At 42.4% G+C, this 23,232-nt stretch overlaps 1 protein-coding gene across 1 annotated transcript; it reads right to left on the bottom strand.

Annotated features, from left to right (window-relative positions):
• Window positions 1-5,494: 5,494 nt before the first annotated feature.
• On the bottom strand, window positions 5,495-23,136 carry LOC137914449 (guanylate cyclase soluble subunit alpha-2-like). Its single transcript, XM_068757999.1, is given in 10 exon segments — window positions 5,495-5,714; window positions 5,789-5,943; window positions 10,383-10,526; window positions 11,259-11,531; window positions 12,093-12,305; window positions 17,032-17,921; window positions 18,815-18,939; window positions 19,458-19,519; window positions 22,815-23,057; window positions 23,059-23,136. Coding segments are annotated over 10 exon segments (2,403 nt in total).
• Window positions 23,137-23,232: the final 96 nt, after the last annotated feature.

Genomic DNA, 23,232 nt, shown 5'->3' with positions numbered 1-23,232 from the left:
ACAACAGGCACCGTGTGTAAATTACATGGCCTTTGATCGTCTGCTCAGGCTTTCACCGTGCACGATTTCCTATTAGCATGCCAGCTTGTGATGAAATGCCACAGCCCATACTCATCTGTAATGTAGCGAGGATGGCCCATGTGAAATATGCAAACCTCCCCGAGCCAACTAGTGGAATGGAGATATATTTGCATATGCAGAGGCTGTGAAGGAGGGGTGGGGGTAGGATAGATGGATAAAGATGAACCCTACTAAAATTGCTATAGATGACTTTCCATATTGAAGATTTACCTAAACAGTTCAATTTAATACGCTAATGCATAATGAGAATGAGAATAAATGAAATCAATTAGAACACTCCAGTCAGTCGCTCACACACATGTAAACACACTAACAGCCAGTCTACCCAATTAAAGATACTTTGTGGGTTTTTTTATTTTACTTTATTTACATATGAGACAAAAGACGGGCCCTTAATGTCAGTCGGCAACCAACAGCTGTCGTCAAGCCTCTTCCACATACAGTATGAATCTGATTCCACCCACAGGGTCAAACATTGTTCATGTCCAGGGTCAGGCTCGGCAGGTACGGAACGCTGATCAGGTTCGGATTCGTGACGACAAGTATAGCTCCACAAATCCAGAAGAGCTCTCGGTGATGAACCAATTAATGTCGCAAAACAATTTGACTAACTAAACTGAAACTAAACTGCTCAAATGATGCAGAAGTTATTCCAAGGTGGATGAAGATCTGTGGAATGTGTATTCTTTAGGACCCTGGACATGTACAACAAGCATCAGCCACGTGTGTGTCTTCAGTTAACACCAGGTTAATGTTAATCCAGTGGGGTGGGGGGGGCAGATGCTCATTAGATTAGTCCCAACTATGTGTCAGATGGGGTGGAGTCGATCTTGGTGAGTTTATAAAGATGTCAGGTTAGGTAACTCCTGTTGTCAGTAAAAATGACCGTGTCATGTTCATTCATTTGAAGTAAAAGGTCAGAGAATGCAATAATTCGACATTAAATTGATGTAGAATGACAAAAATACAAGTTTCCATGGGGGGGGGGGAGATCTGTCATTTTTTTCTTACTTCTTGTGGAATACAAAAAGACAATTGTCGAGTGTTTCTGTGGAACACCGTTATTCCTGGGACGTCCGACCCGGCTTTAGAAGGTGCACACACTGACAAAGCATCTGGGTCACTTAGAAAATGGACAATGAAGCAGTGGAAAATGTGACGGCATAAAATCACTGATAATATTTAAAAAAAAAATACAATATCATTTTATTACAATTTCCATTTTTCAGCTTGAATATATTGAATAACTCTAAATTGCACAGATTTGTTATAGTAGGCACAACAGCCCTGAACTAATTATTAACTAATTATTACATTTGTACTGCTGCACGGAAACATTTTTGTGCACACACACACACACACACACACACACACCAGCTGCTGGATGTACACTGAACAAGAATATAAACAAGACACCTGTTTTTGCTTCCATCTTTAGTGACTTGAAATAAAAGCTTTAAAAACTTCATATGCACAAAAAAAAAAAAAAAAAAAGAGCTGTGCATTGCAAAAGGTGCTACATACGTTTGTGCGTGAAGTTGATCGATTATTGATTGATTCTGTTTTGAGTGGCCGGATGCAGTTGTGAGTCTGGTCTGAACAGTTAATGGGACTGAACTAACAACCAGCTCACAGGAAGTAGCTCTGAAATGTGTTGTGTGATGAAACCACACCGTTCACGTCGTTCCTCTGGCTTTACCAAAGGCTTACGAGAATAAAACCACGTCAGGCTTATTTCGGGAGAAGCGCTCAATTATATGGATATTAATACATTTGCCAGTAAAATTCGGTTAATTATGTTTTTGTTTTTTTTTGGCACAGAAACAGAAAGTCGTTTTAACTGGTGAAAACTGGAAACAAAACAAAAAAAGTGTTGCATTCACATTTTTGTTCAGTGTATTTTGGCTTTGTCTCACTGGACCCTCCCACACATGACAACATTTGTTCATGTTCACTTTTTGACAATGCTAATACAGTACAGCTCAGTTGTATTGCTACTGTAACTGCGGTGCACGCCTGCGTTTGAGAAGTGATCTGCAGTATGTCCTGGAGGTGGCCGCTCTGCAGGGGAACCAGTACCTGCAACACCCCCACCCCCCCGCCTCATGTCAAACAGGACTTCTCAGATCTGACCAACTGTTTAATATCATGCCAAGAATTTACAGACTTGGAGACATGAGCGTTGGACACAAGTTGCGTGGGTGCAGCGCTGATGTAATGTTCTTTATTTAGCCTTGGTGCAGAATTCTGGTGCGGGTAGAGTTGAGTGTGAATGAGACCTGCATTACATTTATGCTGCAATATATTCCGCACATTAGAATTTATGGAATACCGCCAGAAGGGAAGTCAGTTCATAATACGTCAAATGCAATTAAGAATTGTTCCCCTTCCTTATAAATTTTCTCCCAGTAGCGGGATACTTACGTTTGGGTTAATGGAGACGTGTCCAAGGTCGGTGCTACAGTTTTGCATCCTGATAATCACAAAACAAAATGTGATTGTCAACCTTTAGGTCTGAGGAACCGTGTGTTGTTGTTTTTTTTTACCACAAGGTGTTGGTAAGCCTCAACAAACACATCTGCAAAATTAAAACTTAAGTCGCCTCTTGTCTTTAACCAAAATGAGGTCAACTGAAGATACTTTTTCCAGGTTTAAGAATTTAAGACTGACCCCACTAAATGCCTAGTTCAGACTTAATGCACTTTTTTTTTCTTTGTGTACAATTCTTAATATTTTTATGCTAAAAACTATGCTTCCATGTGTTGGACTGATCGGCTTTATTATTAGGTGTATTGTTTTCTAGTTCGATACTGCATAGTATATTTAAAGAGAAAGCATTTTGAGAATATTTCCTTTTTATTTTCATTTACAGCATTAAATATATAAGACTATGGGGTATATCAAATGTAACTTTCATTGCCAACATTTATCACAACCTGGACGGAACGTACTGTAAATGTGCAAGTGTTCGATAGCGCTCCGATGCCCCGTCTGTCAGAGAACCTGATGAGTTACTTTGAAGAAATATTTATGGCAACAATGACCATAAATCTAACCCATCTCTGATTCAAAGGAAATCCTTTTCAAATATGGCACATTGCTTTGTTATGCTGGTGTTAATCTCAGAGATGAGGCTCTTTTGTGGATGAAGATGTCAGGCAGACAGTCATTAGTTTTTGTGTCTGATCTTCAAGGTGTGTTTTAAATAGCATAGCCTACATCCTTACTCGTCAGCTTCCAGATGGTAGTCGCACCATTTAACAAACAGAGACTTTACAAATACGACTGGTCGGTGCTTATGGAGTCTTAGAATTCAACTCTCCCTTTCATTTGATGCTGCAGAGCATCAGCAACCAGTTTGTTGTTGGGTAAGATCCCACCCCTGGTAGAACATTGTGATTTAAAAGTGAATTATAATCTATGCTGCATTTCTCCATTGACAAAGATGTCTGACAGTGTGAATTCTTTACAGAACAAAATTATGTCATATTTAATGGAAATGTATGCCTTCTAAATGTTTTCTCTTTGGGCATGTAAAAGCTACCATTTCAAACTGACGTCACGACTCGGCGCCGTCAACAATCTGAACAGAGCAACGGTACCAGTTTCCTTCGTCGCCTGTTTTTGGGTTGCTGAGAAGTGATAAGTGATTTAAATCCTATTGGGACTGCTTGTTAGCTCTATATCTGTGGTTAAAAAAAAAAAAAGAACTGTAGTATATGAGGTGTGTCATGTATACATACTGTGACTGTGTACAAGTTAGTATATTTCCATTACTAGTATCTCGTATTATACTATGTGTATTATTGGTTAATTTGTTTAAACACTATTTAAATATAATTTCAAATATTTGAACCATTTAAGGAGCGCTTAATTTATCCTGCCATTTCCTCCAGACTCTTGAAACGAAGGAGAACTGCTCAGGACTCGTAGAGCTCCGCGGGGGATAAGGCGCCTCGCTGTGATTTGCAATGTCACAGGTTCATAACCTTTGGCATGTCATTCCCTCACTGAGGTTTTCTCACTCTCCGCTGTAGTAACGATGCAAAAACAATTCATGAATAGAAACGTAAGATAAATGAAGCGCGCCTTGTGATTTCTTTTCTTCTCTTTTTCAAATATCAACGGATCCATTATGTATTTGTCCTGATTGGAGCAGTAAAAAGGCACTGAGCTCAGAATCATTTCAGTCCTAAATGTATTGCCAACAGTGAAATGGCTGGATTGTTATAGTTTGTTGAGAGTTGAAATAGGAAAGGCTCTCAGATCATCTTAGTGCTAGTCTAATAGGCATTTGTCCCCCCCCCCATCTCAACGTGATCTACTATTCTGTGCCAGTTATTCATCCCTCCCCACCAGAGCCGACTGACCCCAGGCTGACGGACAGCAGCAGATGTGAGTCACATGTTTGGTAAAGCGTGGCGTGATTTAGGGACAGCTGGACGGGGAGCTGGATTGTTCTTCTGTCGTGGTCTGTGTACAGGAGGCCGTGATGCACAACAAACATTTGCGGCAACGTAGCCATCTTCTTAAGTTCGTGCATCTTCATTGCTCAGCATCCACTTTGCTAACAGAAAGCGGATTTGTTCTTTTTGCACAATTCCGTTGCCATCAAGTGCAACGTTAGCCATGAATTGTCTCTGTCCAGGTTCTATCCAAGCAATAGGTGTTTTCGGACCAAAGGGAACCTTTTCATAGTTCTAAGAATCTGCCTTTTTTTTTATTGTATCTGAAAAGCAAGAACTGGAAACATCGTTAGTTTTTAGGAAGCCATTTTCAGGGACTTCAGAGTTCAAGAAGAGCCTTGATTGAGGTGATTGGTCCAAATGTAGATGCATGTTAAGTGGCTGAACGGATGAGCGGATGAAGCCTCAGCAAGTGACATTTTTTAAAAACCTTCCCTACATCATTGCTCCATTATCTTTGGCAGGACAAATGCAAAAAGGAAAAGCAACCCTCGAGTATATTTTACTCCCAGTGGGTTGTTCCTCTCAATCTGCGGAAATGTTTGGTTCGAAAACACCTATTCTTCCTCCAGAACCAGTCAGGGAACTATTCGGAAGCGAGGACCAGTGGAGAAAGCGAGACACCAGTTATAGAGCTGAGGAATCCAGCTAGATGATTAGGTTTCATTTTAAGGATCGCCCGTTGGAAACTCCAACATGGCTGCTGTTCCTCTTCTATCTTGAACAATGTCTCCCTTGCTCAGACGAGATGAGGGCATGTTGTTCTTTTTTCGCCTATGAAAGCAAGTTCATGTCATATAGGACATCCCACGGGTGTGAATTCAAGTTTTCACATGTAATGCATTTGCATATACAAAGATCCATGTGATCCGTTTCCTGCGTGTTCTGCAGGTTCAAATCCAGCGTCTCACGTGACAAATATCTGCATATCCTGCTCGGCGTACAACCTACAAACTCGTTTCTCTTAAAAACATGGTCCCGATGCTGTAGGAGACTTTCCTCATAGAGGCTGGGGGAGCAGAGCGAGAGCTGGTGAGTGAGGCGTGGCTGTGGGTTGTCCCCGCCTCCAGGAAATAACACGTTCCCGGGATCTCTTTCGGGAAATTGTCCGGGAGCTCCAGACGAGAACGAGGGACAAAGGAAAAAGAGCGGTCATCCTTCAGCAACCTGAAATGAAGAACACGGTTATGGAGCAAGATGGTGTCAGCTTGTGTACGAGCACATGCGTATCTGTCACTTACTGGTAAGTCGTGGGACTGACGTTGATGCACCTCGGATGGCTCCCAGATTCAAACTTGCTCGCCAACGTCACGTTGTTGCCGAACAAGCAGTACCGCGGCATTTTAACCCCGACCACACCGGCCAGCACAGAACCCGTGTGTATTCCTATCCTTAGCTACGAAAAAGAGAGTCAGGGACAGAAATTAGAACAATAGCAAGATGTACCGTGTTTAAAGATGATCCAAACGCACTTACAAACCTAAACTAGGAAGCTGCTGCTGTATGTTCATTTAAATCTGTATTTACATTTGTTTTAGTTTGTATAAATGTATAAACATCGAAAACATAAAAAATGTATAAAGAAAAAAAAGCAAGAACATTTGCTGATTCAAACATCTAGAATTCATACTAGATAAAATAGACCATCAGAAAACATCACCTATAGGGAAATTATATTGGGAATATTTCCCTGTTTTTATATTTTATTTGTGCTGCACATTAAAATGAGTAAATAATTAGAGGAGGCCTCCGGTTAGATTTATATAACTTATACAACTCTCTGTTGAAAGTATTCATTCCACAAAGGTGAGCTTACTTTAGCCCAGCTCTGCACACGTTCATTCGCTGCAGCCTAGTATTAACACAATGTAACAATATAACTGTTATTGCTATTATCGACGATCCCATGGCAGCAATGTTTAGAGCGATGAAAGTTTTAAAATAGAAAGAAGGAGCCAGGGAAATTAATTAGAGATATAATTGCTTCCTGTTCCTCCTGGTAACAGATGCGAGGCAGCAGCACGGCGCTAAGGAGTGAATCGCTAAAGGTCCCGCTGAAACCTGCATCGTCATTCCAAGCTGACCGTTCCGCTTAACGGCCGCTCGATCAGCGACCACTGGAACAAGTCATCATGCAGACGCGTATAAAAAGAACAGTGAAACCCAGAGGATCGCTTGAGCAACTCATCACCAAGGTATCCATCGCTGCTGTGTGCATGCCAGCGCACTGAGGTAGCCATGGCAACAAGGCAGGAAGAGCGCAGACAGACAGAAAGAAGGAAAGACAAGTGCGAGCGTGGGAGCAAAAAAAATAAACTTGTAATTAGATGACAAAGCCTCGACAGCCGAGGAGGAGAGAGAAAGAAAGCGAAAGGGATGTAAGGGCACTCGCGTGACCTATTTTTCAGCTAAACTGCTTGCAAATGGCCGTGCACTTGTCTGTCTGTCTGTCTCTACAGCAGACACACACAAACAAATCTGCATACAGCGCCCACTCCACTCCTTCTAAGTCTCAAAACACAGACACAGTTAACACTCGTGCATTCTTCCCCTCCTTTTCCTTATGAGTCAGCGACGCACAGCACACGGTCCTAAGTGAGCCAATGAGCAAGTGGCGCAGCGGCTCAGACGACCAATCGCGTCCTAGCCCCTCGTGAAGCAGACAAAAAAACACATCGCAAAGAAGGGAAAATGCAAAACAGGAACGGTGCCGGTTCCAACATGTTGGACAAGATGAATATCAAATTAGGAGATAATTAAAATAACATAGTTCTAGCTCTGCTGGCATACGTGTAGAAACAAGACTGATAGAGGCAACGTTACATGTTGATTTGAAGCGTGAGTGTACTTGAATGATTATTTTTACATTTAATCCAGTATGATTTACGGTAAAGTCGACTTCTTGATTCCCTCACATTAGTATGCAAGGACAGCAGGGATCTGAAATGTGTATCTACTCTCCAGAGGATGAGGAGAGAAAGTGGTGGTGGGGGGGGGGGGGGGGGAGGAGCTTTGTGCACAGTTTGTACTGAACTATTACTGCAAGGTGAAAATGTAGCCAGAAATGCAAAACTAAATCCTGAGATACACACTCATGTATGTTATTGAATATACACCCACATGAACACACAAATAGCACAATTCAACACAACCCAAGCTTGCCTTGAGAGAGAGGACACCCGAGCGTGCACAGGAGATAGTTTCTAAAATGTTCATGGTTACACAACCATGATCGTTTGTTCACAATTCATTAGGCAATAACTCCAGTTTAGCTGGAAACAGCTTTCAATGTGTTTGTTATACAAGATTCTCTCTTGACATCTCACTCCGGCGTACACTTCTCTGTGGATCACTCGCTAAACACTTCCTCAGCTCTCTCTCACAGCTCTTACGCTTGTTTGCATAAGAGCGTAACACTGGATGGAGTCGAGTGCATTTATTATGCTGAAGTGTCAAACATCGCCCTCTTTCACGCAACGTGAGGCAAAAGAGACAAAAGAACGAGGAAATCAGCACAATGTAGCCACTTTCTAGCGGCTACATTTAATGGCATTAAAGTTGTTCAAGATAGGGCAAATGAAGTTTAGAACATGACGACAATTATTAAAATGCTGTGTCTCCTTTGCTTTTCGATGTTTGTGGATTGTGATTCCCTGAGAATTTGTGCAAAATGCAACCATTGCAACATCCTGACTCATACTTCTGACATTGCATGTCAGCACAAAGCCCAAAGCTACAAAGACAGATTCATGACCTTGACTGGGAACAGACATAAAACATTTTATGTCCCGGCGCCTCTTTGATTCCACCAAATTAACACAAGAAGTTTAACTCAACTCGTGCAGTTGTTTTGTTTTTCTCATAAAAATCATCTTGCATTTTTAGATCTAATATCTTTGTACAGTCCCGTTAAAAGATGTTTCATATGGACACAAAAGTGCATTTTTCTGATGACTGATGTTTGAAGGTAACCAACATTTGTCAAATTTGAGAATAATAAGAGATTAAATGTATTTATTCATTGCATTGTCTTGTGTTTGCAGTACAGAACAGACATTACTGCAGTATTAAAATGTTGTGCGGCTTCATCTTTCTACCCAGCTACATTTAGAAATACTTCCTGCAACAATGTCAATCTACATACAAACCCACAGACATTAAAAAGGGCAATAAGAGGTAAGAATTAAGAAAGGGAACGTGAAAAACAGGGAGAGGAACAGACAGAGATGGAGCGGGTCGGTATGGCTGGACAGCCGAATACTAAAGCAAATGGCAAACACACACCACCCTCAGAAGTATAAGAAAGTGCAAATGCAGAAATAGAACAAAACATCACATTCATACACCCACACAGCACACATCAGGCATCATCAGCCCCCCCCCCCCCCCCCCCCCCCACTGTAACACAAATAGATCAGCATTAAGAAACATCCCACATATTTCAGAGGCTCGGTGCTGGCTGAAATAAAGTCGATAAAAATCAGATTGTTTCTCAGTGTGTTTTGCCTCGTGTAAGTGAGTAGTGGGTGGTGCAGTGGGTAGTGCTGCAGGGCTTCTCTTCTATACAAATGCCAGGCTCTACAGAATATCATTTCAATGCATGTTAAAAGTACTCGGTTGCATCTGCGATTGACTCCGCTCTGACAGTTTGGCAGGTGGACTGTGCATTCTGAAGTGTTTTTAAGGTGAACCACAACTCGAACACTCCGGTGAACCACTTGCACTTAAGATCAAAAACTACTCTGCTACACGACATCTTTTAGGCTAACCATTCTCTGGTTTCCTACCTTCACCATTAAAATGAGTCGCGGAAACTTTCCCTTGCAAGTTCAGAACATGAAAATTGCCCGTTCAGAATTAAAAAGGTATCACAGTGTGCAGTTTTCTATTCCGATGCATAAATATATCCGTCTTACTGTTCCAAAGGGTTTTGACTATTAATTGATGTGTTAATACAATAAGCAGCAGATGATTCAACAAAGCATTTTATTTGTACTGTTTAGTTACTGTGTTAATGCCACTCTTCAAATGTCCATCGATCTGTTCAAATCAATAGACCTAATTATAATACATCTACTTCTGTTCCATCCATCCATCCAGAATAAATTAGGATATTTATCTGCATTTGAACATTGATGGATAAACTTGGGATAATGTGAGTAATGCAACAATTAAAACACTTGGAAACACATTATAGAAGTAATAAAAACAAGGCAAAAAATGTGTTTACCTTTTTCTTATTACAGTGTTCACAAACAACAAAAGATCTTTAGAAATGAAGGCTTTGCAGGGTGCGTTTAATTCAGCTGAGGCCGAGTTGTCTCATGCTGTGCGTCTTCCCCCTCACTGCTGTCTTCATTTTAGCTGTCCTACTAACAATAAAGGTCAAGAGATACCCGGGAAAAAAAATTGATTTTTGTTACGGAGCTCAAGCATGAAATTGGTTGGAAGAAAGTTACCGGTACAAATATTTATAAGTCATGATAAACAATTAAAAAATGAATTGCCATGGTGGAGACGCAGCTCAGTGGATGATGTCACTGGCTTCATGTTACACAGTTGTGCGCTCCTATCGTCGCGTGTGTAACGCATGTATGTGTATGTAGTGATAACTTTGGGAGACTTTCTATACGACGGTTCTCGTGTTTAAAAAAAGGAAGGCTATTTGCTACATGGACTAATGTATCCATCAATTTAAAGAAATTAACACAATATATAATACTATGTTCACAGGAATGAGAAGTACAACCAGATGAAAGCACAGGCAAACCATGAAAACGACGCTTCTGGCTACGGCCGTGAGCCGACTCCTTCAGACACTCAAAGGAAACGTACCTTGATAGGTTTCCCATCAGGTGTTAGAACTTCCTCTGAAAGCTCCATCATCTTCAGAGCCATGTGTGCAATGGGCTTCGCATGACTGTCGACCTTCTTGTGAAGTCCTACTGCCACACAGTACGCATCACCTATTGTCTCGATCTGTGTGATGAATGAAGCAGGGGGCTCAGAATGTCATTAAATGTGGGTGAGATTCCGATGCAATAAATCAGTCGCACACCTCCAAATTAAAAGCACTCCATCCTTCTATATTTAATTGGTTATTTTTATCCATACAATGGAACCAAGGCCTCCCTAGTCTATATTTGACCTTATTTCAGGACATGAGATTAACATATTCGTCTCAATCACTATCCAAGCAGCAACATTATGAATATTCACTGCCTTTTTGATTTTGCATGCTGGTGGCAAGTCTTTGGCAAAATACTTTTCAAATTGAAATGAGCACTTATGAAAGAAAGAAATAGGCAGTCCCACTTTCAGGGATGCGTCGCCATATTTCCAGCTGCTGAAGGGAGCTCGATGTCCTGGCAGTTGACACAGAATACAAGAGGAGAAAAGGAGGAAAGCCAGCAGACAAATAGCTCTCATTTAGCCTTGCCACCAGCTAAATCGTTTCGAGAGTAACCATGACAATGGCGACATATGGGTGCCTCAATCTCCTTGCCATGTGCACTAGAAGTGTGCGGCGGCGGCTTTGCTGTGTGCAGACGCCATGCACTGGCTGCATGTTCATTGTAATTTGAGCCGAATTGGAATGTCGCGTTAACCAAAAGCAGTGAGAAGTCCTGCACGATCTTTTCTGATAACCTCATTTTTGCGATGCCTCGTCCCTCCCAACAACAGGATGTGTGCCCCTTGATGTCTACTGACCTTATAAACATCCAGAATGCCACACTGGTAGTCAAAGCGTGTGTAAAGTTCGTTCAGCATGGAGATGACCTGCATAGGCGTGCACTGGGCGCAGACAGCGGTAAAACCCACAATGTCCGAGAACAGCATGGTGACATCGTCAAATTTGCGGGCGGGAACGTGCTGGCCCTGCCAGAGCTTCTGTGCCACGTCACCTGGAAATATGGAATAAAGGAGATCCACAGTTCTCCTCTTTTCCTCCTCCAGCGCCTGGTGTGTTCGTTCTAACGTAGCCTGGGAGAGGAGAGGAGAGGATTAAGAGGGGTTTTTTTTATGTGTGTTTTTTTGGTTGTCTTTGATGAAGGCACGATGAAAACAGTGCTCAGATGTGGGAGTACTGCGCCAAATTAAAACTGCTGGTGGATGTAAATGTATTCTTGTATTAAATTGATTTATTTTGGATTCTGCATATGCTTATTACGTCTGTGGACAAGCTTCTTAATGTCAAATCTTCCTGATACAGCGCTATACCATTGCTCAAGCTAGAAAGTCAACCAAGCTACAGCCTATTTTTAACAGTGGCCTGGGGGGAGTTGCAGTGAGAGAATGGTGCAGTGAGCAGGGCAGAGGAATGGGTCAAGACTCAACTGAATTGCAGAAAGGTACTTTGAAGGTAAATTATAAGGTCAAGTCCCCAAAGCCACATACTGTCAGCCGATATGGATTTTAACAGGCAACACTGAGATTCAACATTAAGTTTAACAAGTGTGCTTCTTATTTATTCTAAGGATTCAAGTGTCGCTGAGCTTTTCTCATCTCCCGAGTCTTCCTCGAATGAATGAGCAATTGTAATACCTTAAGTTTGTCCATCCTCTTCTTTAGGCCATCCTGGGCCTTGGCTTGTTCCCCCACAAGGATAACATCCCGTGTGGCATCGTGGATGGGAATATCTGACAAGTGAAGTCCTCTGCCCATCAGCTCCTCCAATTTATCAACTCGTGGCGAGCCCAAAAACATCAGGGAGCAGGATTCGGGAACATGGATCATCTGACCCTTCAACTCCATCACCTAGACACAATCACAAAACTGGGTCAGTTTTCATGCATTCGATTCAACTCATTGACAGAGGGGCGATACAGTATTGACAATCCTGATTGAATACCGTTTTAGAACTGCAATAATAATATCTATCCGTTAGCTGCCTGGTCTAAAGTCATTGGCAAGTACTGTTTTACTGTACTTGTACTTTACTGTATTTCTTAAAATAGAGGTCATGTTCACCTGTTACCTGCTGTTACCAATCTCCTCCATTGAAGACTCTAACAAGAGTGTTCAGTTCAGTATGATGTTCACCTGCATATCGCGCAAAATACTATTAATATTATAAGTATACAAAGAAGAACTCTGCCTCAACACAAGCCCATTGTATTGTAGAAAAGCATACCGGTACATACAAATACGCAAACAATGGCTATTACAAATACCAGACCTCACAGAAAGCAACATTCTGAAAATACTTTTCCTCGCCCTTAAGACAATTTCTCTCTCCTTTGCCAGGTTTCTTCCTCTTTTTTTTGTTTTTCTGTTTGCTTCTCTCCATTTTCCTCGTTCCATCGATGCTCCTCAGTCGCTCATTCTCTTTGCTTGTGCCTCTCTCCCTTTCTCTCTCTCGCTCTCTCTCCATGGTGTCAGATAGATTATTCCGCCAGTGAACACACTACTGCTGTGTTGTATTTATAGCACAAGGCTCTCCTAAGTCTGCATAATACATACAATCTACATCCATCCTCACACAGACACACACACATTGTGTCAACTGTTTCCCAGAAATGCTGGCATACACACAGTACATATAAAAACACATGTAAACATACAATAATGCACCCTACAAGCTGCAATCGGACATCGCCACGAATAATGGCTCGGTGCACTTTTACATAACACGACAGGAACAATGACTAATCACGTCTACTTTAAAATGGGCCTCATTCACAGCGAATAATTCGTTATGATGCAAGCGGCCGTCCTTCCGTTGATTGAGAGTGTGGGTAGAGCAGTTAGGATGGCAGGAGTCTGCGCCACAAGCAAGGGAATATTAATACGCTGCACAGCTGCTGGAAAAAATGAGAGAAAATCTTCTTTAGAAGAGCCGTTGCTCCCAAAGCAGGAGCAAGAAACCAGAAACACCTGATTTGTTTTCAATCAGGCCTTAGTTCCCTGTTTTCACTGTGAAAACTCAATTTAAACCTATTTTCTATCCTGAGGCTTTGTAACATTCCAGTGAGAATTTTTATATTGGGTGTTTACGCATGATTAAAGTTCCTATTGTACTCTACACGTCTACATGGAGGTTATTATAACATATAATAGAAAGGCCTGAGCATATTCAGATGCACTACAATTATCAAACTCTACAGACGCGGGTTTCTATTGCCATAGGCAACAGGGTGCCGAAGGAGGTAGATAAAAATGAGACAAGGCAGGATAAAAGCAGCTGAAAGGACGAGAGGTGGAAATCAAGGCAGAGGGGGAGAGGGGGGGGAGGAAGGCGATAGGGAGGATGAGAGAAAGCGAAAGTGAGAACGCAAGGAGAATGAGATGGACTGGATGTGAAAAATGGAAACCAGGTACAGCAGAGGAACACGAAGAGAAGAGAAGAGAAGGCGGTTAAGTGGAACGGACAGTTAATGGATTATCTTTCTGAGCAGACTCTGGCATGTCAACAAAGCCATTTGCATGAACAAGCACTGAGCAGCAAAGAGTCACGCAGTCAGCCACTCTTATCCCTATCGCTCGCGCACACACACACACATGCACACAACGCTGCAATGTCCATACACCCTATATGTGTCGCCAACGCATCGCGGGGGCCACACAATGTTCACTTTTATTTTAAACTATCCAAGTGGTGTTAAATCAGCTACACAGATACTGATATAGAGTATATGAGTAAATAAAATTAGCTTAATTTAGTTCCAACTTCAATCAAGCCAACAGTCACATTTCAAACTTCTCTGTCTTTGTTTCAACAACTTGACAGAAAATGTCAAGTCGGCTGTTTTGTCCTCGTCTTCATTCCTCTTCTTCCCGTCACCTTGTATTTTCACTCAGATGGTTTCGTGAATGCATGAAGAGCCGACAGAGGCAGACAGACCCGTGATTCTCAAAGCGCTCTCCACTGAACAAACAAACCATCCTGGCAGTGATTTATCAAGATCAAAGTTTGGCTCTAATGTCACGATTTCCCTGTTGTGCGTTTGTAGTCAGACACGCAGGTGCACAAACACGTCTTATCCAGCAACCCCCCCTGCAAGGTGTCGTTAAAATAACAAGCATCAGATTGCATATTTGAACATCGTGATTCTTCCTCATGTCAGCCTTTAAAATTCTTCCTTGTCCTCTCTCTGACTTTTTGGACATTTTTCTAATTCGTCTGCAGAGGATTACTGGCCTTTGCAGCAGCTCGCTTAAGTTTTAGAATGCACGTAAATGCTGTCTCACTTTAAGTAGATCTTTCAGAAGTCAATCAATTAATCACTTAATCAATCAAACCCACTTTGCCTCCATTTACTGTACGATGCTTCCCAGGTGTGTAAAAACAGAAAGCTGTGTTATGCAAGGAAACGTGATGATCAAGATGATGCACTGGTTAGAGGATAGCTTTTGACAGCGCAACCTGTGTGCACTCCCCTGTATGCTAACAACCATGCTCACGCTAAGGCTAAGCAAACAGAGAGAGAGACTGCGATTTGACCTTTTCAGCAGGTCTTTGGGTATCTCTAGCACAATCCATGTCCCAGAGCAAAGACAGGAACAAAGACAAAATGAGAATCCACTGGCCTCTTAAACACACACAGTGCAGCACAGGAGAGTGCTCTTTTGTGGGCTCTTTTGTGGGCTCTTTGACTTGGCCTCTTGCCTTCTCTTGGTGTCCTTTCTGGTCTAAATGTCAGCGAGTCCCTCTTCGTTCTGTTTGTTACGCTTCTCAGCCCAGGCGACACAAGATTGATGTGATCACCAGACAGAAACCCAATCTCGGCAAAATCAGAAATCAAGACTGAGTCTTGGGATTTTGTATTACAGAGAAAAGCAAAATATATGATATAGGGAAACTTCCGATCTCGTAAAAAAAAAAAATCTGAAAAGATTATGCAAAAATTACTCCTAAAAATAAAAATTAAAAAAACAGATTTTATTTAAAGGCACATAATACGTTTAACTGATATAAACTAAGGTAATGATCCATCATATTCCTTAACGTCATAACGCATGTACAATGAAATACAATGTAAGATCTGTCTCTAATTTAGAAGTGGAAACAGGAAAAATAACTCATAAATGAGAGCATTTTGATCAGTTGTTATTTTTCCATTTTCCACAACTATAATGCCTTTTGAATTCAGCCTAGGTCTGACTGCAAGGAAATAATGTGACAGGAGAAACAAGAAAGCTGTGCGAGGAAATAGCTGGAAATTGGTAAGCGCAGATATAGAAAGGGAAGAATGAGAATGATGAGAATTTATGAGAGGCACTGGCAGAAGGTAGATGAAAGCTACTGTACAGAAGAGATGAGCTGTAGTGGCACTAGAGGTCTCGCTGTGCAGAGGAGAATTCTGGGTAACAATTTACACATTTTGTGTTGTTATGTGAGCCTGTTTGCAGCAGCTGCATTTTGTGACCACTGTAGGGCAGAAACACGAGATTTCAACTGAATGAGTCACTTTTTTTGGTGATTAAACAAAAAGAACATTTCTAATGGCACCTAATTTCTAAGTCCACAGGTTGTGCTCAAATGTGTGAATTTGTTTTAAAACGTCTCATAAATTCACATTTCTGAATATATAATTCAGGTCGTGTATTATGCATGCTTGAATTGTTGCATGCTGTGATTTCCACACATATAATATTGTCATATTTCTAATCAATCAATATCTCTAATCTGTGTTCATAACACTGACAACACAAGCTATGAGTAGCAAGCTTGAATTTCATCACTGTTCTTACAATCGATATGCAGCCTCCTGGCCATTCAATCAGCGTCTTTCATTTGTCTTATGATGAACACCTTGACTGCACATGATAGCTGGACTACCATGGAAAATTGCAATATGGTGCAGTGCATTTGATGCATTTCCACTTAATCAAACCAAAAATGATCACTGATAACTTTACAACTTATACAAGCACAACTTCATAAATTCAGTCAATTCAATTCTGGTCAAACTTAATAGTTTTAAACGGGTAGAACACAAGAAGAATTCTAATAATGTACGCAAGTGTACTAAAAGTATCTTTAACTGACTAACTTTGTCCTGTCCTAACTTTGTCCAGTGTCTGACTAACTCAGACACTGTATAAAGTCTTACCATGCATGCTGCAGAAGAGAACACTCTGTAACCCTGAGTTAGCATTCTTCGGGACAGTTGCAACAAACTGCAAAATTCATGCAGCTTTGGCATTCCTGCCCAAGTTCCTCGTTTGATAAGACATTGGCAAAGATACGGTGATTTTTTTTGTTCAGCACAAAACATTTTGTGCTTGTCCCTGACATAGACTGAAGGCATCATATATAAAACAATGGGTAGTTAGAAGCCTCATTTAGCAATTAATAAATGTGCAACTGAAAAAGGCACATGGTCAGAGTAATTAACGTCACTCAGCAGAAACACGAGACCATCTGTCCAACAAGAAACGATTTACCAGACATCAAGAGCTGAATGGAAGCTTCATTTAGCAAATAAAGTACTCAGCATTTTTTGTTAAAATAACAACAACAAACATTTGTTGTCTTTACCTTCTCCTTGGTGCCGCCCTGCGTTGTATCAGGTCTACTGCGGATGGTAAATGGAGATGCGAGTCTCAGAAGGATGCCCTGGAATGAAGGTTCCATTTTGGGTGAGACGATCTCAAAGCAGTCCCTGAATGAGAGACTCCTGTGTTGCTCGATGCGGGCCTGTCTCCTCAAGCCTTCTCCAATTTGCAGTAGCTCCATGTGGGGGCCCAGGCCAAGGTGAAATGGAAAGGCACGGCAAAAGGTGGCCAAGCCAATGCACAAATCACTGGGGTTGGTGGAGAGCGAGAGGGGCAGCCTTTTAGTGCTCGACGAGGCCGCATTTTGGAGGAAAGAGAAGGAAGAAGGGTGCGTTTCCTGTATTTGGAATGACAAGCAAACGTTGGGAATAGAGGTTTTGAAAGGAGAGGGAGGGGATGGGGATGAGGAGGCTGAGGCTGTGGGGGAGGCAGTTGGGGAATCACCGTCTTTGTGTTCTGTATCTTCATTGAGCAATAAGGGAGTTAGAGGTGGAACCTCTTCCACCTCAACTTCTGAATGAAAGATCCGCCTGGCAACAGCCCGGATCAACCCTGGCATGAGCAGTCCAACAACAGGAGCGGGGTTAAAACAATGAAGAAGCAACACCTTTCCCCTTCCAACTCTTTCTCCACCTTTGGCCAATTGTTTTACTCCTTTCTCCTCCTCATAAGGATCCTTGCACTGGAAGGAGGGGCTCTCAGAAGAGGCACGGCGACCCGTGGAGGTGCGTATGTGTTCCAAAATGGCATCAAAGCCATTGAAGAAGTCCTGGAGGTTGCTACCCACAGCCCGAAGCACGCGCTCATTTTCCTCAAAGCAAAGGCCAAAGAATTCCTCTCCAAAATGCTCTCGCATCTCGCAGAATGGGACTCCTAAAAGACAGAATACAAAATGCAGTTGCACAAGTTCTTAAGTCTTGCCGTATAATATCTCAATGCAAAAAAAAAAAACCTGTAAGGGTCACTTGTAGCTTTAACAACGTATAACAGTCTATAACTTCCTTTAACAGGAAACATGACTTTTTCTTCATGGCATGTTTTTACCGAGATTTAATTCGGAAGAAAAATAATTTCAAGCATATCAACCACAGAAGATTAATGTTCAGAGTAATCAAACATCAAAGCCTTGCTCAATAATGAATATTGATAAAGCAATCATGTCACATGTCTGCTGACAATGATGAATGGGAACATAAATGAATTAGAAGATGAGAAGAAAATTAAAATTAAAATTTATATTTTATATAAATAATCCTGACACTGGATTGTGCACCCCCTTTATAGAGGATGTCGTTCTTGCTACACTGGTCAGGGGTTCGATTCCTGCTCACGGCCCATTGCTGCATGCCTCTCCAATTCCCTGTCATACATCAGTGTCTGCCCCAAAAGAATCAACTGGACTTGTTCAAGTTTTATTGAGGACGTTTCACTTGTCATCCAAGAGGCTTCCTCATTTCTGAGAGACTGGTGGAGAGTTTAGATACTTATACTCTTGTTGGAGCAGGAAAAAAAAGCAACACAGAAGGGACCGACTGTTTTTCATGCTGGGCCACTCAGACAATGGAGAGACTGGGAGTGAGTACACAGTGTGTGTTTTTGCATGTGTAAATAGTACATTTTACCTACATGCATGCTATTTAAACCATGATACCTTATTTTGTTTTTCATTCAAAGCGTCTACAATGTCTTGGAGAGATCTGTCCTCCAGGGGACGGTGTCATCCGATAGTCCACACACACACATCTCACTTAATGTGACGCACTTACCCAGTATGGTAGCCGTATACTGAAGGATTTGTAGGACATCTTCCTCTGAATCAGAATTTTCCAGAAATGGACATTTATCTTCTCTCTTTTCTCTTCGCAGCTCTTCACTGCCAACTTCTCGACACCTGTCAAGGACACAAACCAGACACAGACGCCATAAACAACAATGTCACCATGAATCAGCAAACAATAATGCAACCCTAAGCTAACAGGATGAACCGCCATCTCATCCCCTCAAGAGCTAACATGGAGGATGTTTTCTTTTTTGGTGCTGTACTTTAGGAATATGTCTTCAAATGCAAAGTAACTTCAGATCCATGAATACATTTGGACAACAGAAAGAAAAAAGACGTATCCTCAAGGTCAGAGAGAGACAGTGAAAAAGAGGCAGAAATGAAATGAAGGAGTGTGTTTCTGCGTGTCAGTCTGTCTGCATGACTTCAAAAGAAGGTAGAAAATGTGATATCAGAGGCGGTGAAAGGCTTCCAGAGACTAAACATGTGTGACAGACACAAACGCTGACAGTGATAGGATCACAAACACAAAGGCGACCGGTAGACAGCAAAAGACTGCTACGATTAATACAAGAACTCAGGAGCCTGAAAGAGAAGCAGCATGAAAGGCTGATAGGAGATCGTCTCACCTGATCTCTTGCTGTCTGTAGAAGTGCAGGGTTCGCTGTAGAGCCTCCTGAACAGTCTGCGTCTGCAAAAAAAATAATATCACACAAGTCTACATTTATTTGTGCGTGCTTACTTCAGACATTTTTACAATCTATAGTGCCGCCTGAGTTCCTATCACAGATGAGAAGCATTCTTCTATAACAGGCCTTTTATACGGAGCAGGGAATGCACAGAAATAATGACATGAATTTGCAATATCCTGCTAGCTCGACTAGTTCCAAGGAATTTAATGTGTTGGATCATTGTCAAAGTGTCACAGCTATGTGAATAAAAGCATGCATTAATATTATAAGAGACACCTGTGCTATTCCCAAAATGACAAGTCAAAATATCAGCTGGGGGGGGGGGGGGCATCTGTAAACCGGGGGTATTCATGAGGTAATAAAAGGGGATTACCCAGTTACAGTAGAATACTGTTCTTAAATTTAGTTTGAGTCAAAACTGCTTCCAGATATTAATTTTATGAGGAAAAATACTATTACTGCAGTTATTTATTTGACGTAAAATTCTACTGCCAGCCACGTGTGTGTGTGTGTGTGTGTGCGCGCGCGTGTAAATCTGGCATACATTTGCCATGCTGGCTACCTAAGCTTGAGAGGGCAGCTTCAACAAGATTAATGTGATACAGTTCAAATTCAAGGCTGTAGCGACATTATTAGAACACGGTGTGCCAGCTGAGGGGGGGCATTCTGCAGCCCCCACCCACTCTGGACAGTTATGGGGGGGGTGATGGAGATAAAGACATGCAGTTGGGCAGAAAAAATCGTGATATTGTAGCTCCCTAAATGGACATCATCTATGCTTGGAGCTTCTATTCTCTGCTGACTCATTCTTTATTATGCTGCATCCAGGTCCACAATAACGCCAGCGACCGAGGATACCGCCACAGCATGCTGAGGCAAAAATATTTTCAGTTTTAGCTACAGTGAGCCTTAGCAACAAGCGTAAAATGGGAACTTTACCAGCAACCGTGTAGCTAAAAGACGCACCCAGTGGGGTACGATCAAAGTTCCTCTGTTACATGTGTGACTGTCTTCAGTATGTAGAAATAAATTGTTTTGATGTCATACGTCATCCTTGAATAAGTTACACTAATTGTAGTGTGTGCAGAATATTCTGCAACATGACCAGCACACACACGAGAAAACACACTCTACTCATTCATCATCATTAGCTTCCATTGTTAGAAGCACCGGCATATTCACTGTGCACAACACATTCATCTCACACAGCCACACACACACACACACAGGGAAAAACAAAAATAAAATACAAAAATTGTGTTCCTAAATGACATCAGGAGGGACTGTAAGAATTGTGGAGACATAGCTGTTTGAAGGTGTTTCAGATACCCCTCCTCACAAAAGCCAAACAGACATTCTATACATTTTCACTTGCTGCTGTACGTAATATTGCATTCAGTAGACTAGTGTGTAACAATAGCAGCTCCCATAGGCTTTCAAATCTAATGTTCTAAACGTCTGACGAAGCCACAAGCCTGAAATCACCACCGTTTTGTTCCAAAAGTTTCAAACTTGCAGAGTTATTTATTTATTTTTCATTATATTCACCGATGCTGGTTATAGAAATCCAAGTTGTGATGAAATGAACATTTTGTTTTATATCACTGCAGACAAATAGAACAATAGAACACATTTAAATAAATAAATCACTGAAAGGATCTGCTTATTTTGGGAAAACAGCCCCAGACAACAAAATTGCTAAAATAATATTAATAATAATAAAATACAGACAGGCAATCACAGCAGACAGCCAACTTCAACAGGTATTCCAGAGCAGTGTGAAGAAACTCCAGCCAGCTGTTCCACTGCAGCACAAACACACACACACAAACACACACACAAACACACACTTACACACTACTTTCACGCTTTTCATATTTATGACCAACACTCGGGGCCTATTGATCAGCGATAAGGGTCACGAAACTAATGGCCACCTTCCAAGTGGATGCACAAAACTGAGACAGAAGATGAATGTTTGGACACATGCAAGTGTGTGTGTGTGCGTGCGTGCGTGCGTGCGTGCGTTGTTACTTCTAGGTCAGGGTGGAAGCATCCACAGAGAGCATGCTCTGTTCTCTTTGTCACGCTTCATTGCAGTCAACAACAGTCACCACTACTGCACGCAGCCACAGTGTGCGTGTGCGTGTGTGTGTGTGTGTGTGTGTGCGTGTGCGTGTGCGTGTGCGTGACAGAGTGAAAGGATGAGAGAGACCTCAACAGTCTGCTTGCAGCAATAATGAGTGAACAACTATAGAGTCCGTGTCTATCTATCCTTCCTGCCCGACACACTTTGTGCAAACATATTGTACCGTTACCATTACGACAGCACAGTAACGGTATTTGCATATTTATATTGCAGCACGTACTTGAACGCAGAGAGACGTACACAAACAGCACAACGCATAAATACCAGATAACATTGACATTAACCCGTCATAGATCTATTAAAGATCCTATTCTCTCCTACAGTAAAGCCTAATCACAGTGTTCTGATTATATAGGGAACTATTATATACGGATCTTAGAGCCTTCTGAGTCCAACACTCATCTATTGTCATACTGTGCAACAATCTCCATTTCTATCAGTACTTATATTTGGGTTAGCCAAGCCGCATGGACGGGATTACTTCACTTGCGTATAGCTTTTGAGTTCCCTTTGAACAGGACACACAATTTGGCAATACTTGTTACACACTTTCAGATCATCTCAACTAAAAACACAAAAAGCTAAAAGAGATGTTATACTGACGTCATAAATCTGTCCTCTCGCAGCTGGCAGCTCTTCGGTTGTGCAAACATGAAGCTGAGAGCTCAAGTTTAGAGGAGGTTGGTGAAGACTTTAGATCTAAACATCGGGCCGGCCAATCAGAAGAACGCAGCCACACAATGTCAGGGTTGGAAAGCCTTAGACATCTAAAATGGTGCTAGTCGGAAACCACTTTCACACTTTTTACACCGGTGTGTGCGCAGCTATAGCCTTTGAGATCGCCGTATGATTTAGTCACTCAGACCTCGCCGTTCTGCTCACATCATGAGCATCTGCTTGTCAATCTGTCTACTTATCATTACAGCAACGCAGCAGGGGTCTTATTACGAGAGATGGGATCACACCGGACCATGCTATAGGAAATCTCCTAATCCCGCTCCATCCATCCGTCACAGATTACATCACAGCCTGTAATACAGCCGGCGAAGAAGAAAAACCCCCAAAGACTCAGAAACAGACTCCGTGCATCAAATACATTTACACAACTTCCTCTCTCTCTTCCCGTAACGCGCTGGGACTCCTACCATGGGCGAGGTGAGTCGCCTCAGGCTCTCCCCCAGCGAGTCCAGGTTCACCCGTCTCCTCCTGGTGACCCTCCTGTGGGGGCCGCCGGCCCCCGGATGCTCCTCTCCCGCCGGGCAGGCGTTCCTCTCGGCGTGGCCGCGGCCGTTCCAGAGCGCCGCTCTGTGCGTGGAGAGAGAGGCGAACGGGCATCCTCGGCTCTCCTCCGCCGCCTCCGAGCCGCAGTCCCCCCCGTCCCCCCCCCCCGGGGCTCTCCAGCCCACAGTCCGAGCCCACCGAGCTGCTGAACGACTCCGATGAGATCTTGCGCGACGAAGAGGACATGATGGTGGTGGTGAGGAAGAGGAGGAGGAGGATGAAAGTGGTGGTGCTGAGGATACTGGTGATGCTACAGTCGGTTCAGTACCACGTCCACCTCTC

Source organism: Brachionichthys hirsutus, unplaced genomic scaffold, assembly GCF_040956055.1.
Source record: "Brachionichthys hirsutus isolate HB-005 unplaced genomic scaffold, CSIRO-AGI_Bhir_v1 contig_978, whole genome shotgun sequence".
Classification (NCBI taxonomy): Eukaryota; Metazoa; Chordata; class Actinopteri; order Lophiiformes; family Brachionichthyidae; genus Brachionichthys; species Brachionichthys hirsutus.
The sequence above is the reverse complement of the archived record's forward strand: the minus strand, read 5'-3'. Positions and strand labels throughout refer to the sequence as shown.